Source organism: Lontra canadensis, unplaced genomic scaffold, assembly GCF_010015895.1.
Source record: "Lontra canadensis isolate GAN:19392208 unplaced genomic scaffold, GSC_riverotter_1.0 scaffold3, whole genome shotgun sequence".
NCBI lineage: Eukaryota > Metazoa > Chordata > Mammalia > Carnivora > Mustelidae > Lontra > Lontra canadensis.
The window spans coordinates 23,750,658-23,775,972 of NW_022630997.1; the positions used below are offsets into that span (position 1 = coordinate 23,750,658).

A 25,315-nucleotide genomic window follows, 5' to 3' on the forward strand; every position below is an offset into this window, starting at 1 on the left:
TTTGACAGACAGAGATCACAAGTAGGCAGAGAGGCAGGCAGAGAGAGAGAGGAGGAAGCAGGTTCCCCGGGGTGCAGAGAGCCCAGTGTGGGGCTCGATCCAGGACGCTGGGATCATGACCGGAGCTGAAGGCAGAGGCTTTAACCCACTGAGCCACCCAGGCGCCCCCTGAAATAGATTTATAAATAGAGACACAACTGGTCACTATCTGCAGGGCATAATCATTTAAATTATTAACTAGTTAATTAAATTCCACAGGCCAGAATGTCTTTTTATTTCTATAGACAAGAATAACTTGCTTTACTTTCAGTTTTCTACAATTATAGAGACTTAAAATAGGCTAAGGCACAGATAATCTAGAAGGACGTGTTAGAATAATCATTTTCATCCACTTAAAAATCTTTCACAATTTTTTTGCCATTAGTTGGAAACTTTTTTTTTTCATTTTTTTCTCTTACTATGCTTACTCTTTTTGTTTCCATGCAGAGGTTTGTTTTTTTATTTTAATTTTTTACGTTTTACTTATTTATTTGAGAGAGAGAGAATGAGAGAGAGTATGAGAAGGGGAAGGGTCAGAGGGAGAAACAGACTCCCCTCTGAGCAGGGAACCCAACTCGGGACTTGATCTCAGGACTCCAGGATCATGACCTGAGCCAAAGACAGTTGCCTAACCAATTGAGCCACCCAGGGGCCCCCAGTCTTTTTATTTTTATGAGAATGAAATTTATCAATCTTATTCTTCTGGATTTTGAGGCATAGGAAAGTTTTCCATAGTCCAAGATATTATAGAAGAATCCACTCATGTTTTCCTTTGGTACTTGTATGGTTTTATTTTTTACTTTTACATTTCGGTTCTTTTTTGAATTTTCTTTGATAATGAATGACCCCAGATTTTTTTTTTTTAAAGTTTGTTTGTTTATTTATTTGTGTAGTCTCTACACCCAACATGGGGCTCAGACTCACAACCCCAAGATCAAGAGTCTCGTGCTTTTCTGACTGAGCCAGCCAAGTACCCTGGTTTTGTCTTTTTTATATGGCAGTCCAACCATCCTAACAACCCTTAATTTATTTTTTATTTATTTGAGAGACAGTGAGTGAGTGAGAGGGAGCACAAGCTGGAGGAGGGGCAGAAGGAGGGGGGGAAGCAGGCTCTCCACTGAGCAGAGCCCTATGTGGGGTTCGATTCCAGGACCCTGGGATCATGACCTGAGCCAAAGGCAGATGCTTAAGTTGCTGAGCCACCCAATACCTCTTATTTAAAAAGCCTATTTTTTTCACAGTGATTTGAGATACTGCCATTATCATGATTGAATTTTCAAATGTGGTGGGTTTTTTTGTTTCTTTATTCTGTTCGTTGTATGTCTATTCATGTGCTATACCATGCTTTTAATTATAGAGGCTTTATTGTTATATTTGGTAGGGCTACCTTTACCTCATTGTTCATCTTTTCAGGGGTTTCCTGGTGACTTTACCTTTTTTTAATTTAAAAATTTTAACTTCTTATCATTCTTTTGAGTATAGTTGACACATAATCTTAAATTAGTTTAGTGTGTACAACATCTCAGTTCACCCTTTCTATACCTTATGCTAATGCTTGCAGCTACCATCTGTCACTATCAACGCTATTACAGTACCACTTAACTGGATTCACTGTATTCCCTGTGTTGTAGCTTTCATTCCCAAGACTCGTTCATTCCATAATGGGAAGCCTATATTTCCCACTTTCCTTCAACCGTTTTGCCCTTCCTCCTTCCCCCTTTCCCCTCTGGCAATCATCAGTTTGTTCTGTATAGGTATAGATCTGATTGTACTTTTTGTTTATTTATTTGTTTTTTAGAGTCCACATATAATTGAAATCATGTGGTATCTGTCTTTCTCTGACTTATTTCACTAGCATAATACCCTCTTGTATATATATCATCTTTTCTTTTCTTTTTAAAGTTTTATTCATTTATTTGACACACAGAGACAGCGAGAGAGGGAACACAAGCAGGGGGAGTGGGAGAGGAAGAAGCAGGCCTCCCACCGAGCAGGGAGCCTGATGTGGGGCTGGATCGCAGGACCCTGGGACCATGACCTGAGCCGAAGGCAGATGCCCAATGACTGAGCCACCCAGGCGCCCCTATAGATCATCTCTTAAGCTATTAGGCAAACTGCACATTAGATCTGCTTTAGAGAGTTTAATATTTTTTGTTTGATCTTCTAAAGTCTAAGGAAGCAGTCTACATCTGCATTCTTTAATCTGCTTTAAGCATTTTCAATTAAAATTTATTTAGCAATTCTATTTGTTATTCTGGAGGACAAATACAATGTTGTATGTATTAGATGTTTCAATTTCTCATCTTTTGCATTTTACCAAGTAGCACAGAAGTCAACAGGAAGAGACATCTCTGGTCGGGAGTGTAAAAACAGGAAGGAGGAAGTCTATTGCAAATCTGTGTTAGCTGATTATCAGTTCAGGTTTCACTATAGAGGATGTCCATTAGCGATTATCATTGTACTTTGTTGTTACCCAGAATTAGCAGTAAGTGTTAATGTCAGTATTATAAAATGTCAACCCTAGTTATAGGAAGTAATGCTAACCAACGAATTCTATTAGGCTCTTTCCTATGCATGGGAAAAGGATACTGTTAGAACAAGTCACAGAAATTGTATATAGAGGTAAATAAGGCAAGTAAAATTCAATATCAGAAATACAGGGAATATCATCCTGTATTTTTTTCCTTAGCTTGAGCCTGATGCTTTGACAGGTTGTGTGGCCCTTTAAGATATTATCGTATCCTTTTTTAAAAAGTTAGGGTATGTCAACTCCGTCATTTAAAAAATTGTTTGACAGAATATCTTCAATTGAATTAGAGGAAGCACCTGGGCATTATTTTGTAAAGCATGCTAAGAGTGCATGTGGCAGACTAGCTGAAATATTTCATGGGAAATAACACAGAAGGTGAATATTTTTAAATAAATCTTTTTTAGTATTTTGTGGTGAAATAAATTGGATTCTGTGTTTATACATTTTTTTTTCCTTCTGGAGTTGCTAGAAACTCACTTGCTTTGGATATTCAGGATACCTATTTGGTTTAGCTACCTAACAGTGTGTGTGTGTGTGTGGCTGGTTTTTTTTCTTTAAGATTTTATTTATTTATTAGAGAGACCGTGAGTGGTGAGAGGGAGAGAGAATTTGAGGCAGACTCTGCGCTGAGCACAGCACAGAGCCCAGTGTGGGGCTCAGTCCCAAGATGGCAAGATCATGACCTGAGCTGAAACAAGAGTAGGTTGCTTAACTGACTGGGCCACCCAGGTGCCCCCTCCCTCACCCTTACAGTGGTATTTTAAGATACTTAGCATATCCTGAATTCTTTACTTAGTTGTTCAATGTTGTAGATGTTTTGGAAAAAATAAAAAGTATTGTGTAAAAGCTAGATGGCCGCTGATGTTGCTGTTTGGTGCTTCTGCTTCTCCTCTTTCTCCTCCTCCTCCCTCTACCCCTGGCTGACATGTTCTTTTCCTCAGGAGTGTATTAACTTAAACTGTATCTTTAGACCCTTATTAATGGATTATTTTGTGGTAATGCTTTCCATATTTTTTATATCGTGGCATAAAGAGAAAAACTGGGAGATGGTCATTGTGGTATACCTGTAATCTGTTCAGTTGGGAAGATGTACTCTAGATGTGTATTGGTCAGATGAGGAGGTTTGTAAACCCCTTACAGTTTTAAGAAATGCTTATGTATGTGTGGGTGTGTCTATGAATATGTGCCTTAAGGACTTTTTTTTTAGTTGTAGGTACCAAACCAAATTGAGTTTGCTTAAGGAAGTATGAAAAAAAAATAGTGGAAGCTTATGGGGTCTCACAAAATTCTAAAGGCAATCATGCTTCTTCTTCTTTTTTTTTCTTTAAATATTTTGCTTATTTATTTGACAGAGAGATCACAAGTGGGCAGAGAGGCAGGCAGAGAAAGAGGAGGAAGCAGGTTCCCTGCTGAGCAGAGAGCCCAACGCAGAGCTCGATCCCGGGACCCCAAGACCATGACCGAGCTGAAGGCAGAGGCTTAACCCACTGATACAGGTGCCCCAAGGCAATCATGCTTCTTAAAAGACTGAAATAAAGAGGTAGAGACTGTTTCTTTCTCTGTCTTCATTTTCCTTTGAGATGTAACTTTCTCTGCTTCTTTCTGTTCTTAGTGGAGGATGACCACCTACAGCTTCCATATGTCAGTCTGGCACATATAGCTAACTATCTCTGAATTCTAACTTAAAATTCCTGAGTGTGTATTTGATTGAACCAGTTTGGATCAGTTATACACCTGTGGGCAATGTACTGTGAGTGGAAGAGACAGTATGGCTTTTCCAACTTTGTAGATGGTCAGCAGTTCTTAGAGACTATGTGTGTATTACAGATGTGTTGTGAACTTTTCTGGGGAGAGGATCTATCTTTGATCAAAATCGCAGAGCATGGGGCACCGGGTGGCTCAGTTGTTAAGCATCTGGCTTAGGCTCAGGTCATGATCCCAGTGTCCTAGGACTGAGCTCCGCAGTGGGCCTCCTTGCTTGGCAGGAAGCCTGTTTCTTCCTCTCTCACTCTCCCTGCTTGTGTTCCCTCTCTCACTGTCTCTGTCAAATAAATAAAAAAATCTTTAAAGAGTCTTGCCACTCCCAGGCCACTGTCCAAATAAATGTTAACTAAAATATAACTAAGAGTTATAATAGAGTTCCCACTACTTAGTAAGTATATCCTTCATAGGGGTTAAATTGTTTGTCTTTTTCATAGTGCCATGTCCTTTTCTGACTGTGTTTACCCATGACTGATTACCCCTTTTTATTTCTCCAACTACTCAAATATTTCCTATCATAGAATTCCCATTTTATCCCACAGCATTGTAGGTGGATACACACACACACACACACACACACACACATAAAATTTTTTTCTTGTGTCTGAGTTCTTATACCATGGATTTTTAAAATACTATACAATGTTATTTAGTTGTGTGTAAGTGTATGTTTTAAAATATATGTCTTAAATACATGTCTTAAATGCAGGCCTAATGAAATTGCCCCCGAGGTCTATGATTGTTACACATATCTGATCAGTTCTGACCATGTTACATAGCATAATGCCTTGGGTACAACAGACCCTCAAATACTTTCTGAACTGAATTAATGAAAAACAAAATCTTTTTAGTTTTTTTTAGAAGGCTTGAAAAATATAGAATAGAGAGGTGAGAAGAACAGTTGTTTCCTGCTACTGAAAGAGAATCATAATTAACATGAATTCTAGTATATTCTTACATTTGAAATGACAAATGTTATTTATTTGTTGAACGTTTATTACACGAACCTATGCCATTCAACGAGTTAAATTTTGAGTATTAAGTGTTTGTTAAATGAAGTTACAGTTGCCTTGTATAAATATTCATCCTGTTTATTTGATTATTTTCTTATTGTTGTACCTGTAGGTGGTTCTTATTTTTGTCAAATTCTATAAACAGCGATAATAACTCTAAAATAATTTCCTAGGATCTTTGTTCCCAAAGTAAAAGTAATCATGTCAATAATAATAAATAAAAATTTATTGAACATTTACTGTGTGCCTCTGTTTTAAACACTTAAATGTATTATTTAATCTTCACAAAAAGCAAATAAGATACCATTATTATATACCTATTCCGCAGATGAAGAAATTGAGGTAGAGCTAGATTAGGTCATCGGCCTTAGGCACATAATAAGTGGTGCAGCTATATGTGAGCATAGACCCTTAGGCCTCCGAGCCTGTACTCTTAATCATTATATTTTGCCTTCTAATTTAGAGTATCAGATCATGAAAGCTGTGTGTAAAAACATTATTAAATTTTAACTAAAAAAAAAAAAAACAAAAAACATGGTAAGGTTTACATCAAGATTGGAATGGTAAAGAATGTGACTAGGACTATACTCACAGAAGGAAAGTCCTGTATTTTAAACTTGTGCTTGGTCAAAGGAGGCTCAGATATTGAAATTAACTCAAAATAAAGTGATATGGGCCCCTTATTCCTCTGCAGCTCCCAGATATAGGGCTCCAGTAACTTTAGTAAGGCCAGTCTCCAGTTTATTCTCTCCAGGAGATGTGGTCTGCTTGATGCAGGAAAAATCCCTGACCTTTTATCTTTTCCATATCCTTTTTCAGTTCTAAATGGTGAAAAAACCAAAACACCACCATCATTCCCTTCCTTCACTTTTAATTCCTATCCTTTCATTCATTCCTGTGGTAAAAAGAATATAAGTAAAGTTTGTTTTTCAGCTTGTCTTACTAGAAGGGCTCGTTCTTTTTAGTTTGGTAGACCAGGCCTAATAGAATCTATGTACAATGGCGTGTTTGTTATTTTGTTTTCTGTTTTTGTCATGTCTGAATCACAAGTAGGCAGAGAGGCAGGCAGAGAGAGAGAGGAAGGGAAGCAGGCTCCCCCCTGAGCAGAGAGCCCAATGCGGGGCTCGATCCCAGGACCCTGAGATCATGATCTGAGCCGAAGGCAGAGGCTTTAACCCACTGAGCCACCCAGGTGCCCCAAAACAGAATTTTTAAAAAACCTACTGATTCATATGAAAAGAGCAATGATGAATGCATTGTACATTAACATAAATAAACTCCTAGAGTTATTTGAAATTTTTTTTTTTTTAAGTTAGCTATGCCCAACATGGGACATGACCTAATGACCCTGAGATCTAGAGTTGCATACTCCACCAACTAAGCCAGGCAGCAACCCTGAAAACGATTTTGACCTGACGGATCCCCTCCAAAAAATCAGTGCTCTATAGTAAACTTCGTTAGAACATGAAAGAGCATGATGAACAACAAAACATGGAAAATGAATTGTATCTGCCTTAGTTTACATTATGAGTCTAATAATAAGCTTTAAAATATAAAATTTAGCAACATTAGCCCAATTTTGTTGTGCTTGCTTCCTTGGTTTACTAGTTAATGACTTGTCTATAATATGAAAGTTTATTCTTTACCTTCTGTGTAAACTGCCCAGATAGCAGTAGAAGGTCCATTTGCCAGAATACTCTTCCGTGCTTCATGTGGACTTTATTATGTTCTTGATTGTTTAATAAACAAAAATGTTTCTTCTCACTTATGAAGGAACTAAGGTTCTTTAACCCACTGAGGCACCCAGGTGCCCCAGAACTAAGGTTCTTTAGAAGCAAGTTATCTATGCTTATTTTTTTAAATATTTCACTTTCATTTTAATTAAATTGGTACCCAAGTATTGCTTCTCAGGTAATATCTGATAACTGCTTTGTTTTGTCTTCTAAATTGTGAGGCCTAAATAGAGAAAAAAAAATAAAATAAAGCTTTCAAAATACCTTTTACATCTAAGCCTGTCGATGAGATTTCCCAGAACAACTCTGCAAAAGCATAGTTGTTTATTCTTTCAATTTATAAAAAGAGAAAAGCTAGAAATAATTAGGTTTGTTTGTTGAGCTACTGTAATAAAACTGGCACTGGAAGAGTTGTCAAATTAGACGAGATGTTCAGCCTTCCTATGTTAAATCTGTATAGCTAAAAAGTGTCATAATACAAACATTTCTGAAATTGTACCCTTTCAGGAATTCCCTAAAGATCTGGCAATTTGTTGGGATGCCTGGGTGGCTCAGTTGGTCTTAAGCGTCTGCCTTCAGCTCAGGTCATGATCCCAGGTTCCTGGGATCGAGCTCCACATCAAGCTCCCTGCTCACAGGGAGCCTGCTTCCCCCTCTCTCTCTCTGCCTGCCTCTCTGCCTACTTGTGATCTCCCTCTCTGTCAAATAAATAAATGAAATCTTAAAAAAAAAAAAAATCCAAAGAACAGAGAGGAATGAAGAACAGGAACAGCACCTCAGAAAAATCCGGACACCATCAAACACATCAACATACACATGATGGGGTACCACAGTAATATTTTATGATGATAAAAATATCAGAAAAAATATCTGAAGAATATTTGAAGAAATAATGATTAAAATTCCCCACTCTGATGAAAAACATTAATTTGGACATTTAAAATAACCAATGAACTCCAAGAAAGATACACACAAACAGACCCATACCCAGGCACATCACAGTAGAAGTAATGAAAGACAAAGAGAACATCTTGAAAATAGCAAGAGAAAACCACTTATCACATACAAGGTTATACCAATAAAGTTAACAGAAATAACGAAGGCCAAAAAAACAGTGGGATGACATGTTCAAAGTACTAAAAGAAAAAACTGTCAACCAAGAGTCTAAGATCCAACAAAACTATCCTTCAAAAATGAAGGTGATGGGGCGGGCGTCCAGGTGGCTCAGTCAGTTAAGCGTCGCTCAGGGTCCTGGGATTGAGCCCCTCGTCGGGCTCCGTGCAGATCAGGGAGTCTGTTTCTCCTTCTCCCTCTGCCTCTCTCCCCAGCTTGTGTGCGCTCTCTCTCTCTCTCAGATAAGTAAAAAAATTTCAAAAGTGAAGGTGAAACAAAGACATTCTCAAATAAACAAAAACTGAGAGAATTAGTTAGCAGCAGACCAGCCTTACAAGAAAAACTAGGAGCGCCTGGGTGGCTCAGTCGGTTAAGTGTCTGCCTTCAGCTCAGGTCATGATCTCTGGATCCTGGGATCAAGCCCCTCACTGCCGGGCTCCCTGCTCAGTGGGGAGTCTGCTTCTTGCTCTCCCTCTGCCCCTCCCCCCCACTCGTTCTCACATTTTCTCTCTCTTAAATAAATAAAATCTTTAAAAGAAAAAAAAAAAACTAATGGAAGTTCTTCACAATCAAAAGAGTGAGCCCAAATGATAATATAAACACACACACACACAAAAGAATGCTAGTAAAGACAACCACTTAATTATAAAAGACAGTATAAATAGCATCTCTCTTAAAAAGCAATTACATAAAACAACAAGTACATAATTCTATTTGTGGGCCTAACATATAGAAATATAATATATTTGACAATAAGAGCACAAAGGAGATATAGGAACAAAGCTGTACTAGGGTAAGAAAATGACACAAGATGACAATCTAAAACCCAGCAAAAAATAAAGACAATCAGAAATGATAATTGAGTTAATATAACAAACTCTATAAACTTGTCAACTTCTTTAAAAAAGCAAAAAGTTATATAAAGTAACAATTACAGCAATGTACTGTTGTGTTGGTAACACAGACAGATATAAGAGCTATAACAACAATAGAACATAAATGGGAAAGAGGGGCACCTGGATGGCTTAGTCAGTTAAGCATCTGACTTGATTTCAGCTCAGGTCAGGTCTCAGGGTCATGAGATCCAGCCCTGTGTCTGGACTCCATGCTGTGCATGGAGGCTGCTTAAGATTCTCTCTCTCCCTTTCCTTCCACCCCTCTCCCTGCCCCATTTGCACACACTCTCTCTCTTAAAAAAAATAAATAAATAAGAGAAAATAGAGATATATGGAAGTAATATTTCTATATTTCACTGGACTTAAGTTAGAATAAATCTGAAGGCAATTCTGAGAACCACCACTAAGAAATTATTTTTTAAAAGAAACTGAAAAAAATCATTAAATTAAAATGTTATACTGGAAAATATTCATTTAATAAAAAAGAGTAGTAAAAAGGGAACAGAGGAACAGAAGAGCAAAAAACAAATGTATATAGAAAACAAAAAGTAAAATGGCAGCAAAATAAATCCAACTATATAAATAACAACATTAAATCCATAAGGAGATTAAATAATTAAAAGGAAGACTGCTCAGAATGGCTAAAATTAACCAGTCAGGAAACAACAGGTATTGGCGAGGACTATGGAAAAAGGGGAACCCTCCTACATTATTGATAGGAATGCAAGCTGGTGCAGTCAATCTGGAAAATAATATGGTGGTTCCTCAAAAAGTTGAAAACAGAGCTACCCTATGACCCAGCAATTGCACTACTGGGTATTTACCCTAAAGATACAAATGTAGTGATCCAAAGGGGCACTTGCACCCGAATGTTTATAGCAGCAATATCCACAATAGCCAAACTACGGAAAGAGCCTAGATGTCCATCAACAAAAGAATGGATAAAGATGATGTGGTATTATATATACAATGGCATACTATGCAGCCATCAAAAAACTGAAATCTTGCCATTTGCAATGACATAGATGGAACTAGAGGGTATTATGCTAAGCAAAATAAGTCAATCAGAGAAAGACAATTATCATATGATCTCTCTGACATAAAGAATTTGATTAGGCAGGGCTGGGGGTTGTGGGGGGAAGGGAGGGAAAAATGAAACAAGATAGGACTGAGGAGGGAGACAAACCATTAGAGACCCTTAATCTCAGGAAGCAAACTAAGGATTGCTGGATAGGAGGGGGGTAGGAGGGATAGGGTGGCTGGGTGATACACACTGGGGAGGGTATGTGCTATGGTGAGTGCTGTGAATTGTGCAAGACTGATGATTCACAGACCTGTATCCCTGAGGAAAGTAATACATTATATGTCAACTAAAAAAACACAATTTAAAAAAAAAAAAAAAGAGGCAGACTGGTGGGGCACCTGGGTGGCTCAGTCGATAAGCATCTGACTCTTGGTTTTGACTCAGGTCCTGAACTCATGGGTCATGAGACTGAGCCCCACATCAGGCTATCTTCAGCTCGGATTGGAATCAGGCCCCATGTCGGACTCCCTGCTCAGTGTGGAGAGTCTACATCTCCCTCTCCCTCTGCCTCTCCAACCCCCCTACTTGTGATTTCTCTCTCTCAAATAAAATCCTTTAAAAAAAAAAAAAAAGGCAGACTGTCAAACTAGATGACAAACAAGATCCAACAATATGCTATCTGTGGGAGGCAATCTTTAGATTCAAAAATAAAAACAGGGTGAAAGTAAAAGGACAGAAAAAGACATATCATGGAAAAACCAACCATAAAAATGCTAGAGTAGCTATACTAATACCAGAAAAAATAGACTTTAAAACAAGTCTACAGATAAAGAAGAATATTTTACGATGGTAAAATGTCTATCAACCAGGTAAAATGTCTTTCTCTGTATACACACAGAGAGCATACTGATAATGAGCCCAAAATAACATGAAGCAGAAACTATCTGGTGTATTTAATAATGGATAGAACTAAACAGAACATCAAAAAGGAAGACTTGAACAACCATAAGCTAAAGAGACTTAACAGACATCTATAGAATTATTCCACCCAACAGCAGGATAAACATTCTTAAGTACACATGGAACATTCTCCAGAGATAGATCATAGTTAAGCCATAAAACAAGCCTCAATAAAGTTAAAAGAACTGAAATTGTACAAATTATGATCTCTGGCCACAACATAATGAAATTAGAAATTAGTAACAGAAGGATACTTAAGACACTCACAAATATGTGGAAACTAACACATTTCTAAATAACCAATGAGTCAAAGAAATCATAAAAGAAACTTTTCTTTCAAATATTTTATTTATTATTTGAGAGAGAGAGAGCATGAGTGGGGAAGAGGGGCAGAGGGAGAGGAAGACTAAGAGGGAGAAGCAGACTCACTACTGAGCAGGGAACCCAACATACGGCTCAATCCCAGGACTCCAAGACCATGACCTGAGTCACTAAGGCATCTCATAAAAGGAATTTTAAAAATACCTCAGGATGAAGTCAAAACAGTGCTTAGTGGGAAATTTATAGTTGCAAAAGCCTGTATTTAAAAATGACAAAGATCTCAAATCAAGAGCCTAAGTTTCCATCATAGGGCAGCAATAAAAAGAAAACCCCCAGAACACAAGCAGAAGAAAGGAAATAAAAATTAGACACAAATGAAATAATTAGAAAACAATACACAAAAATCAATAAAACCAAGAGCCGACTGGTTTTTTTAAAAGATCCATGAAATCGACAAACATTTAGCTAGACTGACCAAGAGAAAAAAGAGAAACTGATATTATTAAAATCAAGAATGAAAGAGAGGTCATTAATACTGACCTTACAGAAATAAAAAGTGTTATCAAGGAATGCTATGAACAACTGCACCAACAATTTTGATAATCTAGAAGAAATGGAGAAACTTCTCAAAAGATACAAACTATCAAAACTGACTCAGAAAGACTAGAAAATCAGAACAGATTTCTATGAGAAATTCGATCAGTAATCAAAAACCTCCCATCAAAGAAATATTAGGTGGCTTTACTGATGGATGCTACCAAATATTTAAAGAATTAACACTAATCCTTCACAAATCTTCCAAAAAGTGTAAGAGGAAGGACACTCCCTAACTTATTCTGAGACCAGCATTACTCTAATACCAAAGCCAGAAAAAAAGACAAAAATTATAGACTTGGGGCACCTGGGTGGCTCAGTGGGTTAAAGCCTCTGCCTTTAGCTCAGGTCCTGATCCCAGGGTCCTGGGATCAAGCCCCGCATCTGGGCTCTCTGCTCAGCAGGCAGTCTGCTTCCTCCTCTCTCTCTGCCTGCCTCTCTGCCTACTTGTGATCTCTGTCTGTCAAATAAATAAATAAAATCTTTAAAAAAAAAATTACAGACTTCTATTTCCTATGAAGATAGATGTAAAAATTCTCAACAAAATACTAACAAACCAAATCTAACAATGTAGTAAAAGGATTATACACAATGACCAAACAGGATTTAACCCAGGAATCCAAGAGAGATTCAACATAAAATTAATTAATTAATTAATTAATTCAATGTACCACATCACATAACAAAAACAAAGGGGGAAAAAACCCCACATGGTCATCTCAATTCCAGGAACACTAACTAACTCACTCTTTGAGATACTATTATTCTCATACCAAAATCAAACAAAGACATCACCAAAAAATAATATACCAATATCTCTCGTGAATACACACATGCAAAAATCGTAAACAAAATACTAGCAAGCAGAATCCAGTAACATATAAAAAGGATTATACACTACGACCAAGTGGGATTTACGTCACAATGCAAGGTTGGTTTATACCTCAAAATTAATTAATGTAATATACCACACAACTACAATAAGGGATTAAAACCCACATGATCATCTCAATAGATGCAGAAAAAGCATGTGAAATACCGAACACTCTTTCATAATAAAAACATTGAACTAGGAATAGCAGGGAACTTCCCCAACCTGATAAATGACACTATGAAATTCCCACAGCAGTGCATGAGAGCGCCAGTTGTTCCACCTCACCTATACATGGCATAGGGTTTTTTTAAACTTTTGACATTCCAACAGCGTGATTCAATGTTGTAGTTTTAGTTTACATTTTTCTAATGACTAATGTTGTTAATCATCTTTTCATGTGCTTTTTTGCACTGTGTGTACCTTCTTTTGTGAAATATCTATTTAAATCATCTACCCATTTTTTAATTGGATTGTTTCTTATCTGGGCTTAAAGACGTCTTTTATACAATTTGGACACAACTTTTTTTTAAATCAGACATGTGATTTTCAGAAATGTTCTACTTGTCTGTGGCTTTTCATTTCCTTAACAGTATCTTTGAAGACCACATGTTCTCAATGTTGATGTCCAATTTATCTTTTTTTTTCTTTTATGTATTAGGCTTTTGGAATAGCAGGTAAGAAATCTTTGTCTAATCAAAGTCACAAAGATTTTTTTTTCTAAGAGTTTATAGTTTTGCATCTTATGTTTAGGTTTATGGTCTACTTTGGGTTACTTTTTAAATGTGGTGTAGAGTATAGATCAAAGTTCATTATTCTGCATATGGATATCCAACTGTTTAAACATTATTTTAAAAAATTGTCCCTTTCAAATGAACTGCCTTTGTACCTCTGTCAAAAATTTATTAATGTGTGAATCTATTTATGGACTCTGTTATTCAGTTTCACTGATCTATTTGTTTATCTTGATGCTTATATCACACTGGCTTGATTATTATAGCTTTACAAATAAACCTTAAAAGCAGGCAGTGTAGTTCCTCTAACTCTGTTCATCTTTTCCCAAGTCAATTTGACTCTTCTAGGTCCTATACATTTACATATGAACTTTTGAATCAGCTTGTCAATTTCTACCAAAACAACAACAACAAAACCTCCTGCTGGGATTCTGAATGAGATTGTCCAAATCTAAAGATCAATTTGGGGTAATCATTTTGACAGTTTGTTATCTTTCAAGGAATTTGTCCATTTCTTCTAAGTTGTCAAATGTATTGGTATGAAATTATTCATAATATTCTTTTAATAGCTATAGAATCTGCAGAGATGTTACCTCTCTCATTCTGATACAGTATCGGGAATTGGTAATTCCTGATAATTGGCATCTTCTCCCTTTCTTTCTCTGAGAGGTTTATCAATTTTACAGATCTCAAAGAACCAGGTTTTCATTTCACTAACTTTGTTTTTCTATTTTCTATTTCATTGATTTCCACCCTAATCTTTACCATCTCCTTTCTTTACCAGCTCCTTTCTTTGGCTCTTCTGGATTTCATTTGCTCTTCTTTTCCTAGTTTCTTAAGTTAGAAGCTGAGGTCATTGATTTGAAACCATTCTTTCCCAGTAAAGATGTTCAATGTTACAAATTTCTAAGTATTACTTTAGCTGTGCCCCACAAATTCTAACGTGTTTTCATTTTATTCAGTTCAAAAACACTATCTAAACTGCTCTTCTGGTTCCTTCTTTTACCCATGGGTTATTTAGATGTGTGTTATTCAGTGTCCAAGTATTTGGGTATTCTCCAGTTTTCTATTACTGATTTCTAATCTAATTCCACTGTGGTCAAAGAATCATATTGTATGCCAGCCCCTGTGAAAAGTATGTAACATGCTTCTCACTTAATCATCAGTAATAAAAAGTAAATCAGGAAAAGATCCAACTGAAAAAGTCTCCCACTGAGGAAAAAAAAAAAAAGAATGGTAACAACATCATAAGCCAAAAGGCCAGCTAAAAGATAAATGGGAAGAAACAAAAATTAATCTTAATACTAAAATATTTACAGATGAATTGATGTCCTGAATTTGCTTCAAAATAATACAGGCTGAGGGAGAGTGGACGGGAGCAGATCGAATGGCACTGGCTGGGGGTTGAACTGAAGCAAGATGATGGCTTCAGGGGCGCCAGGGTGGCTCAGAGGGTTAAGCCCCTGCCTTCAGCTCAGGTCATGATCCCGGGGTCCTGGGATCGAGCCCCATGTTGGGCTCTCTGCTCAGCAGGGAGCCTGCTTTCCTCTCTCTCTTCTCTGCCTGCCTCTCTGCCTACTTGTGATCTCTCTCTGTCAAATAAATAAATAAAATCTTTAAAAAAAAAAAAAAAAAAGATGATGGCTTCATGATGGTTTCCACGCTATTCTACTTTTTACTTTCCAATAAAAGGGTTTTAAATTTTTAATATTAGCACTTAGTGAAACCTAGGTAAAAAACAGTAATAGCTTAAACACTATTCAAGAGAAAGGCCTACTAGCAGTTCCTTCTATGTGTGTGTAAAAAGTCTGCTTATAAATGAGATGACAAGTGTATATATAGGATAAGTATGAGTCACTGGAGTTGGCCAAAGAAAACAGTGTGGGTTTCAACAAAGTGAGGAGGTGACATAATTGCCCAGCAAAAGAGAACAGAATAACACTGTGAACACATATATTCTATTTGTGTCACAAAAGTCTCTCAATATATTTCAAATTTTCTCCTAAGTTAATTTCATCTCTTTTCAAAGATAGTGCCTAGCATTTTTTCCCAAGAGGACGTTTCTCCTTCATAACCTGTACTATTTTCAAAAATTGGCTGTTCTGATAACTATAATACATACTGTACTCTTTAACTTTCACTATGCAGTCAGGAAAACAAAGCTTCCTTTTGATCTATGATTTCTACTTTCATTACCAAATGACCAGAGTTTTATGAAAAGAAATCATCATGCTGGAAAATTAAGGAAATGTACTAATTACGCCTATCATATCACAGCAAGAACTTCATGTGACCAAAAAAAAAAAACAAAAAAACTTATCAGGTGCCTACCACATGCTTGGTGTTAGGGATACAGTAGTGAACAAATAGGCAAGGTCTCTCATATCCCGGGCATCTAAAGACAGGAGTAAGAAAATTGAGGTTCAGAAACCTTAAATGATTTTGTCCATGACCGCACATGTCTTCAGCGGTAGGACCTGTGCAAAACACTCCAAATCTCAGGGCAAGGTGAATTTACATTGTAATTTAAAATAGCTTCACTTGATACTACATCCACAGGTCCACAAAACATACGGCACTTCATTTCTAGGGAACGTATCCTGAAGAAAATAATGTTAAAGCACAATCACTCCTAACTTCCATACGTGAATAACAATTTCACCATCAATACGAAACTGAAACCTTACATTTAAAAGTACTTCTTTTTCTTAAAAAGTTTATTTATTTGTAAATAATCTTTACACCCAGCAGAGGGCTCGAACTCATGACACCGAGACAGAGAGCAGCATGCTCTTCCCACTGAGACAGCGAGGCGCCCCTAAGAGACACTTATTATTTTTTTTAGTTTTTTTTTTTTTATTTATTCATTTGAGAAGAAGACAGAGAGAACACAAGCAAAGGAAGAGGCAGAGGGAGAGGGAGAAGCAGACTCCCCGCTGATCCAAGAGCCCAATGTGGGGCTGGATCCCAGGACCTGAAGATCACTACCTGAGCCAAACGCAGAGGTCCAACCATCTGAACCACCCAGGCACCCTCAAACAGGCACTTATTCTTGGTGAGAATGCCTAACCTAATTAGTGGATCACAACAGTGTCCGGCTAATATTCTATTAGGGCAACAGGTATTCAGTCTGGAATATTCATTATCTAGTATTATTTTTAAAGGGTGGAGATCTTTTTCAAAATAAACGGGAAAGTTAATGCAAAATTAATGAAACATTCGTAAGTAAGTAAAAGCTTCCCACACTCCAGAAGGCGCGCCGGGCGAGCGCTCGGTCACACTGGCGCGCTCTTGAGCATCAGCTCCTGCCCGCCAGCCCACGCTCCCTTCTCGCCCACTCCGGCCGCGCTGAGGGATAATGGTGGCGGCGACTCCAGCTCAACTTCAATTCTCCCACGCCCGCAGCAGCCCTCCACGCCAGGGTTTCCACCTGCGGGCGCCTCGGCATCTCAGTCACGCCGACTGCTGGCGGTTAACCTTCGCCCCAGCACAGCCGCCCTCAACCCCGCCTGGAGCCCGGGAGGCCCAAGGCGCGTCCTCGGGACCCCAGGCCGTCAAGGCCGGGCGGCGCCGCGGCTCCCCGGGTCAAAGGCGCCGCCGCGGCCACACCCACCGGCTGAGCTGTGACAGCTCCCGGGGCTGAGGCGGGCGGTGGCGACAGGTGCAGCCGCCCGTTCCTCCCCTCCCCGCCCGGGCCGATCCAGGTCTCGGCCCACCGCCCCGGAGCGCCCCCGCCCGCCTCCGCACGCACCACCTGTCGGTACGCCCGGCGCGCGGCCGGCGGCGGACGCCCAGCTCGGCTCCTGATGAGCTGCCAACGGCGGCAGCCCGAGGTCCCGGGGGGATGAGAGCTTTACCGGAGAGTGGGTCCCACGCAGGCGGTGTCGGTGCTCTCAATCTCCTGCAAGATCCGTTCATGCTCCGGGACGGCCCCCAGACCATCGCCATTCTCCGCCATCTTGGCTGGAAGCTGAGGAGCCGGCGAGGCGCGGCGCCGCGCGATCAGCGGGGGCGAGCAGCCTGAGGCGCGCGCGCAAGGGGACGAGGAGGGGGCGTGGCGGGGGCGGAGACAGCGCGAGGGCGCGCGGAGGGTGTGTGAGGAAGCTCGCGGGCACGCGACCGGACCCTGGTCTCAGTTCTCTCACCTGTCAGAGCGCAGGGTCCTGCAGGCCGAGGCGAGGAATGAAGACACTTCGCCTTCCGCTCTCCCCCTCCCCTTGCTCCTAGTTGCTATATAGTGACTGGCCTGGCTTTGCCATACATTCTTCTTGTATTGTGTGTGCCAGACTCTACTAACGCGCTCGAGATACCTTAGTAATGAGGCAGGTCGACAATGAAATAATCACCTTCGATCTATAGCAAAAAGCTACGGGAACATTTAACAAGGAGGTGATGTACACTGGGAGGTGGAGAATCAGAGAAAGAAAATGTACACTCCAGAAACTCAAAATTGTGCGTGGGAGTAATTTTTATTTTAGGAATGTACCAGGAAGATCCTAGCTGACGACCATGACTACAGCTTGGGGTGACTTCATGTCTCTCCCTGCAGGAAGTTTACAGTGGCCAGTCACCTTGGAAATAAGTCAGAAGCACCAGGAAAAAAAAGTGACGAGAAACTATGACACTTTATGGCAAGTTTACATGAGAGGTCCAGAGCAACGTGTGATTTCATGCCTTAGTCCCTAAAATCCTTGAACCCAAGTGCCTTCCAGGGATTGTAGTTAGGATGAGGAGGGGTGGAAGCTCTTGAGAGGGGCAGGCATCAGAGAAATGGGAAAGAGGAAGTGGCTTTGGCAAAGTACTAGTGTAGAAGAGTCCTGTTTAATGACTTGTTGTGGGACACTGAGTAAACCAGTTCATCATGACCAAAGAACCAACTGATGAAGATAATCAGGGAGTGCAAACCTAACCCTGAGGGACAGCTGTTTTCCAGTCCCCAATAACCCAAGTTTCTGAACTACCCTTCCAGTGAACCAAGCTCCTTACTATCCAGCTGTGTAACTTAACCCCTTCAGTGAGCTTTTACTAGAAGATTGCCTCCATCCTCCTCCCCACAAAAATGTCTGGGAGGTGGTTTTACATGAGCTCTGGAGACTCGTATCTTCAATTTAATTCCCTGCTCCTTCATTTCAGAGCTGAGTGACACTGAGCAAGAACCTAGTATCTATTTCAGTTTCCCCATTGGTAAATGACCACAATTGTAGTGTCTACCTCATATCTCTGTCTATATTATATTAGTTTTCTATTGTTGCTGTAACAAATTGCCACAAACTTATTAATACCTTAAAACACTCAAATTTATAATCTTGCGGTTCTGTAGGTTAGAAGTCCAACAAGGGTCTCACTGGGCTAAAATCAAGGTGTCAGTATGACTACATTCCTTTCTAGAGAATTCGTTTCCTTATTTTTTCCAGCTTACAGAGGCTATGAAGATTTCATGGCTTATAGCCCCCTTCCTCAGTCTTTAAAGTCAGCAACATTGCATCTCTCTGACCAGCCTTCTGTAGTCACATCTTCTTTAGTCACATCTCGCTCTGATGACAGAGGCCATCAAAGATTCTCTGCTCTTAATGACCCCTGTGATTAGTCTGAATCCAACCATATCATCCTGGACAAACTTCCACCTTAAGGTCTTAACGTTAATCACATCTGCAACCTCCCTTTTGTGATGCCTGACATATTTACAGGTCTGGGATTAAGACATGGACCTCTTCAGGGAGCCATTAGTCTGCCTGCCACATATAATAACCACTACTAACATATATAAATGCCCTCCTTTCCATTTATCTGAAGTTTCTGTCCTCCCTGGAAAATTCAACTCAAATATATCTCCTTCAGAAAAATTCCCCTTTCTAATCACAACCTTCTCTAACTCCAGATTCAATTTAGCACATTTGTCCACTCCACTACCAACTGTTTCAATAGTGTGCAGTTGTTTTGATTAGTTCCTTTTCATACATCTGCGAGTTTTGTTTATTTTTGTACCCTTGGCCCCCAGGGAATCAAAATGCAACTGACCTTAGTACATACTGGCCTGGAAGATTAAGGAAGCTCTGCTATATCCAGCTGCCCATTCTACCAAGAACCCCATCAAAAGCCTGTCTCAGTGGTACAGAAGAATCCAGAGCTGCTCTGGGAAATCCCGCTTTCTCGAGCTGCAAGAATATGCAAAAACAAAATATCTCTTCCTGAGCTCTCCAGCACTGTCACCCTACATTAAAGACCTTAAGTTCAGAGTTGACTTTTTTTGTTGTTGTTGTTGGTGCAACTGAGAGAATGCTGGAGGGATTTTTGAAACCAGAAAATGCTGAAGCTCGGAAGCCATTGGAAAAAATTCAGGATGAGTTAGAAAGAGGCATGCCAAACAGGTCTGAACATAAGGTAGGAGTTTGATTAATCTGTGACGGGTAACAATTTGGAATTAGAACAATTATCAAATTGTAAAAAGTTTTTTTCAAATTTGCTCTATACATACTGACATCAAATGTAACATTTTATAGGTTGTTGTCAGTTGCCTTAATAGAAATCTGTCATTATAACAGACAATGTATACCTCAAATTCCATGATCTCCACTTAAATCAAGGGCTTCAATCCAAGAAAAAATATGTATATACTTTTGGTTTCACCATGGTTGAATTTTATCCTTGAGTCAAGCCAAACCCCAGTGCCTGGCCCCCACTGTTTGGGCCCTTCATGCTATGGTTTCTATTTAGTAAAAAACTGAGTTTTTCTTAGCTGACTGAATGTACAAAGATCAAAGCACCTGGTGTTAGCACATCTGAATTGGAGGTTCAGCTCTTGAGAGAAGAAAATAAACCTTTTGAAAATCAAGCCTGAAACCGAAACATATGAAATGAAGACAAATTTTATATCATCCTACAAAAAGAAGAGGAAGCCAGTTCTCTCTGCAGGAAATGGCAGACCATCTTAGTTTCGTCAATGTGCATGGCCAGAATTCATTATTCTGATGAGTAAAGCAAGGTGAAGAGAGCAGGGCAAAGTGGCACAGGCCACCTTCTTATTTGGCGACTCTTTCCTGATGGAACATTCCTTTTCTGAGCATTCCTTGCCCAAGAACTTCTTCTCTTCACCAATCCTAACATGATCTACCCAAACCTAGCCCCTCTTCTGAGAAGCCAGCCCTGCTTTGGCACTCCTCACTCCAGGCCTGTTTCAACACCTGCCCATAGAGATTACTTCAACATAAGCAGCAGTATCTTCCCCTCAATTCAAGTCAAGACAGAAGGAAGTCCATATACCACTTCTCCTTCTGAAACAGCTTTTGCTGGTTCCATTTGTGACTGCTGACAGTTCTGTTAGCACCTGAAGTTTTTTGCTAAGAATTTAAAGCTAAATGTTCTAAATAACTATATATATTTTTAACTTCAGACATAGATATAACAAATAAATGTGCAAAAAAAGCCTATTCTAATCCTATTCTAAGTGATACATTTCTAAAATATAAAGAATTTCAGCTATAGACCAAAATAAAACCACAACAGCTATATATCGAACATACTTGTTAAGCCCTTTGTATCATCTAATTTAATCTTTACAAACTTAATCAGTAATTTAACTTAGAATTTAATTAGCACTGATTTTCCTGAAATCTAATTTAAACCTATGGGGGTACTTTCACTATCTCCAGTTTAATATGAGCAAACAGACTTCTAGAAATTAAGTCACTTGTCGGGCCCCTGGGTGGGCTCGGTTGGTTAACTGTCTGACTTCAGCTCAGGTAATAATCCCAGGGTCCTGGGATTGAGTCAGGCTCCCTGCTCGGTGGGGAGTCTGCTTCTCCCTCTGCCTCTCCCCTCACTCCCCACTTGTGTATGCATGCTTCCTCTCTTCCTCAAAAATAAGTAAATAAAAACTCTTCAAAAAAGAAAAAGAAATTAAGTCACTTGCCCAAGGCCACACAGCTAGTGAGTTAAAGAAGATGGAGCTATCAACCAGTTCCTGTTTCTCCCATTAATAAAAAAAAAAAAAAGTCAGCGAGGAAGCTTGTTCCAGTGTTGTTTTATGCATGGGATAGATGATTTAACCAGTCGGTCTAAGGAGGATGGAGGGTTGTGGGGCACACACAGGCAGATTGCACATGGATATAGGGTTATTTTGCAGTCAGTAGATTTTGACTTTCAGAGATCCACTCAAAATCTCACTTCAGGACTCCTGGGAGGAGAAAGGCAAACCAGGAAGACTGGCAGGACAGGAGATGCATTCTGTGCCCAGTAGGAAACTAACTATCAAAGTAAGGATTTAACCTGTAAATACACTCTTCGTCATTAACAACTTCTACTTTGAGCCACTTGTCTGCAGGCTCATAACCTATCTTGGCAAAGCTCCTCCCTCAGAAAGAGGTAGTAGAAAGCAGCTGCCCTGGTCTGGTATTTAACTGCTTGGGTTCAAATTCCAACTCATCTTTTACTAGATGTTGGACCTCCAGAGAGCTAGTTAACTTGTCTAAACCTCAGTTTCTTCAAGTGTGAATTAGAGACAGTAACAGCTCCTAGCTCACCAAGTTGTGTGGGGATTAAAGGAGATAATATTTGCATAATATCTAGCCCAGAGCTCAATTAGCATTAGCATTAGAGACCAGGGCTATCATTTATTTCAGACATTTATTTTGAAACCAGGAAGCCCAGAATTCAGCTTCCTCTTTGATAAAATACAAATACAAACCAGACACAAAAATGTACTTTTTTCTAATCATTAACCAAGTATCCTGGTTTTTTTTTCTTTTTTCCAAGTATCCTTGTTTTATATCAGAATTTTCTGAACCTTCCCTTCATTTTTTCTAATGTTCAATAGGTGGAAACTGCCTGAAATTTGTTTCCTGTTATAGAAATGGGACCATGTCCTTGGGTTAGACTCTTGGTTCCATATCCCCTTAAGTGATCTCTCCGGATCTCAGACAAGTCAAGAGCCTCTTTGCTGTCTTTGGAGGCAATGTTCCTCCTCTGAGGCACATATTGTGGAGGCAAACAGATCACTGAGTCTCTCTGCACTTCCTGGCACAGAGACAATGTCTGTTTTGTTGGCTGTCCAGCACAGTTCATAGTTGTGAAGTGAATGACCCGCATCCAGATATTAAGCATGAGGTGGTGAACCATGTTTCATAAAGTAGGACATCTCTACAGAACGACTCCCCTCCCCACTCCTGGGAACCCTAGAGCTCACTTCCTGATCTTCATCTTCTCAAGACTTGGCTAACATCGTTCAGATGTTTCGTAAGGAGTTTAAAAGCCCTACTTATAGAACTGTAGAACTGTATCAAAATGTAAAGGAGAGGCAGTCGTTATACACTGGCTTTAATAACTAACCTTCTTGGTGCCTTTGAGCCATTCACTCTTTGGGGCCATCATGAAGCAGTTGGTGGGGGCAGCGGCCAGTCCGCCAACTTCTGCCTTGTTGGTGCAGTGACCTCAAGTGGCCACACTCTGTAAGTGCAAGAGGATATGAACCAAGCCCTGCCAGGCCTCAGAGGATTCCTGCTGTGAAAACTATGTCCAGGAGTGTTGTCCCATAAAGATCTGGACCCCGTGGTGGAGAACAATAGAAGGAAATTTGAAATTGGAGCCAAATAAAGTCAGTTCATCCGAAATATGGGCCAGTCCTCCGAGAAGTTCAAAAGTAATTAGCCCCAGGTTCCGTTCATTCAACAACCATTTTTACTAAATGTTTGCTGTATGCCAGGCTGTGTGCTCTTAGACAGGGCTGGTTCATCATATGCGACCAATGTGGTTGCTCTTGGCTTAATGCTCTGCCATCTCCATCTTGTAATTCCTTTTTTTTTTTTTTTTAAGATTTTCATTTATTTATTTGACAAAGAGAAAGAGATAACAAGTAGGCAGAGAGGCAGGCAGAGAGAGAGGCAGAAGCAGGCTCTTCGCCAAGCCGAGAGCCCGATGCAGGGCTCAATCCCAGGACCCTGAAACCATGACCTGAGCTGAAGGCAGAGGCTTAAGCAACTGAGCCACCCAGGCGCCCCTCCATCTTGTAATTCTTAATAATTTCCGGACAAAGGGGCCTGCATTTTCATTTTGTATAGGGTCTGGCCAATTATGGCACTAGTCCTACTCTCAAACAATGTCCTGAAAACTCCATTGGCTCACCCATACCCAAAATAACCATTTTCAAGTCCATCGAGCAATTATTCTGAGTTCCATTCTAGCATTTCTTTCTTCTTCCCTCCCACCCCCAGCTTCTAACATCAACTGTTTTTTTTTCTTCTCTTTCTTCTCCTCCTTGTTGGTTTTTCTGTTCATTCTGTTCAATGCACTCTCTATTCCTCACTCCTGTCCCACTTAGCTTCCCTTTATTCCTTCTGCGCTTTCTCCCTCTCCTCTCACTTGTCTTGTTTTTCTTTTCTCAGCAAAATGGATTTAGGAATATAACTAATGGAATGTAATAGAATAATAATAATAACAATAACAACAACAGCAGCAGCAATAATAATAAATAACATTTATGTCCTGGCCAATTTCTGCAAAACAACATCCCTGGGAGCTCCCTCACCCTGTTTTGTTCATCATAGCACTGAATACAACACTTTTTTAAAAAATATAAAACTATTTTATTGAGCACGACTTATCAGTATTTACAATAAACAGCAGGCAGCTGGATAACATTGTGACTCCCAAGTTACTGTTTTCCCTGGTTTCTGCTGAACCAGTAACTCAAATAGTAAGAAGATTAAGCCTACATGTAAGGAATGGGTTGGGGTAAAAAAAACAAAAACAAAAACAAAAACCAAGCAGGTCAAGAATTTTTTGATTACAGAAGTTTGTTTACCCATTTATTCCTGCAGGTCCTAAATTGCCAGCATCTCTAACCATCTGATTATGATTAGGTCTCCACAAAGTTTTAGACATTCTATGAATCATGACCTTTCAGTCCATACGACACAGGGATTTCAACTTCTTGAAAAGGAATGGTTCTGAGCACCCGGGTGACTCAGTCAGTTAAGCACCCAACTCTTGATTGTGGCTCAGGTCATAATTTCAGGGTCGTGAGATCGAAACCCGCGTTGGACTCTGCATTCAGCGGGGAGTCTGCTTCTTTCTCTGCCTCTCCCCCTGCTCACGCTCTTTCTCTTTCTATCTCTCTCTCAAATAATTTCTTTTAAATTTTATTTATTTATTTTGACAGAGAGAGATCACAAGCAGGCAGAGAGGCAGGCAGAAAGAGAAGGGGAAGCAGGCTCCCCACTGAGCAGAGAGCCCAATGCGGGGCCTGATCCCAGGATCCTGAGACCACGACCTGAGCCGAAGGTAGAGGCTTCAACCCACTGAACCACCCAGGGGCCCAAATAATTTTTTTTAAGGGATAGTTCATTAGAAAGAAGCTTTAAATGTCCATTTAACTAGGTTTTGTTACTTAACTAAAACACACCAGGACTTGTCTAGTTTTCTCATTTGGGTGGGGAGGTTCTTGGCAATATTTTCATGACAATATTTTCCTTCCAGGGATCTTGCAAATTAAATTGCATTTATGTGACTGTGGATATGGATATGGATTCTGATGTGGCTGCTTTTAAATTATCCAATTTAAATTATTTATATTATATTTAAATTGTCCAAGTAATTATAAAATTTGAAAGGTTAAGGATTCAGGAAAAATTTAAATTTAACTTGAAACGACTTATTTCTTAGGTCGCTGAAAATGATGGCATCCCAGAAACACAGGCTTATATGTGGTTATACAATGCTGTTTTTGTTTTGGT

The 25,315-nt window shown here is 39.6% G+C and overlaps 1 protein-coding gene across 4 annotated transcripts in view; it reads right to left on the minus strand.

The window, feature by feature from the left end:
• Positions 1-25,315, minus strand: part of EXOC6 (exocyst complex component 6) — a 236,092-nt gene that overhangs the window by 202,349 nt on the left and 8,428 nt on the right. The window contains exon 1 of one of the 4 annotated variants that reach the window (XM_032836314.1): positions 17,447-17,601. The exons of 2 other annotated variants lie outside the window; for them this stretch is intronic. In XM_032836314.1, the coding sequence (XP_032692205.1) occupies positions 17,447-17,547 (101 nt within the window). In that variant the 5' untranslated portion in view covers positions 17,548-17,601. Of the gene's footprint in view, positions 1-17,446; positions 17,602-25,315 lie in introns of those variants that run through there. One more of the 4 variants, XM_032836324.1, reaches the window with a different exon arrangement.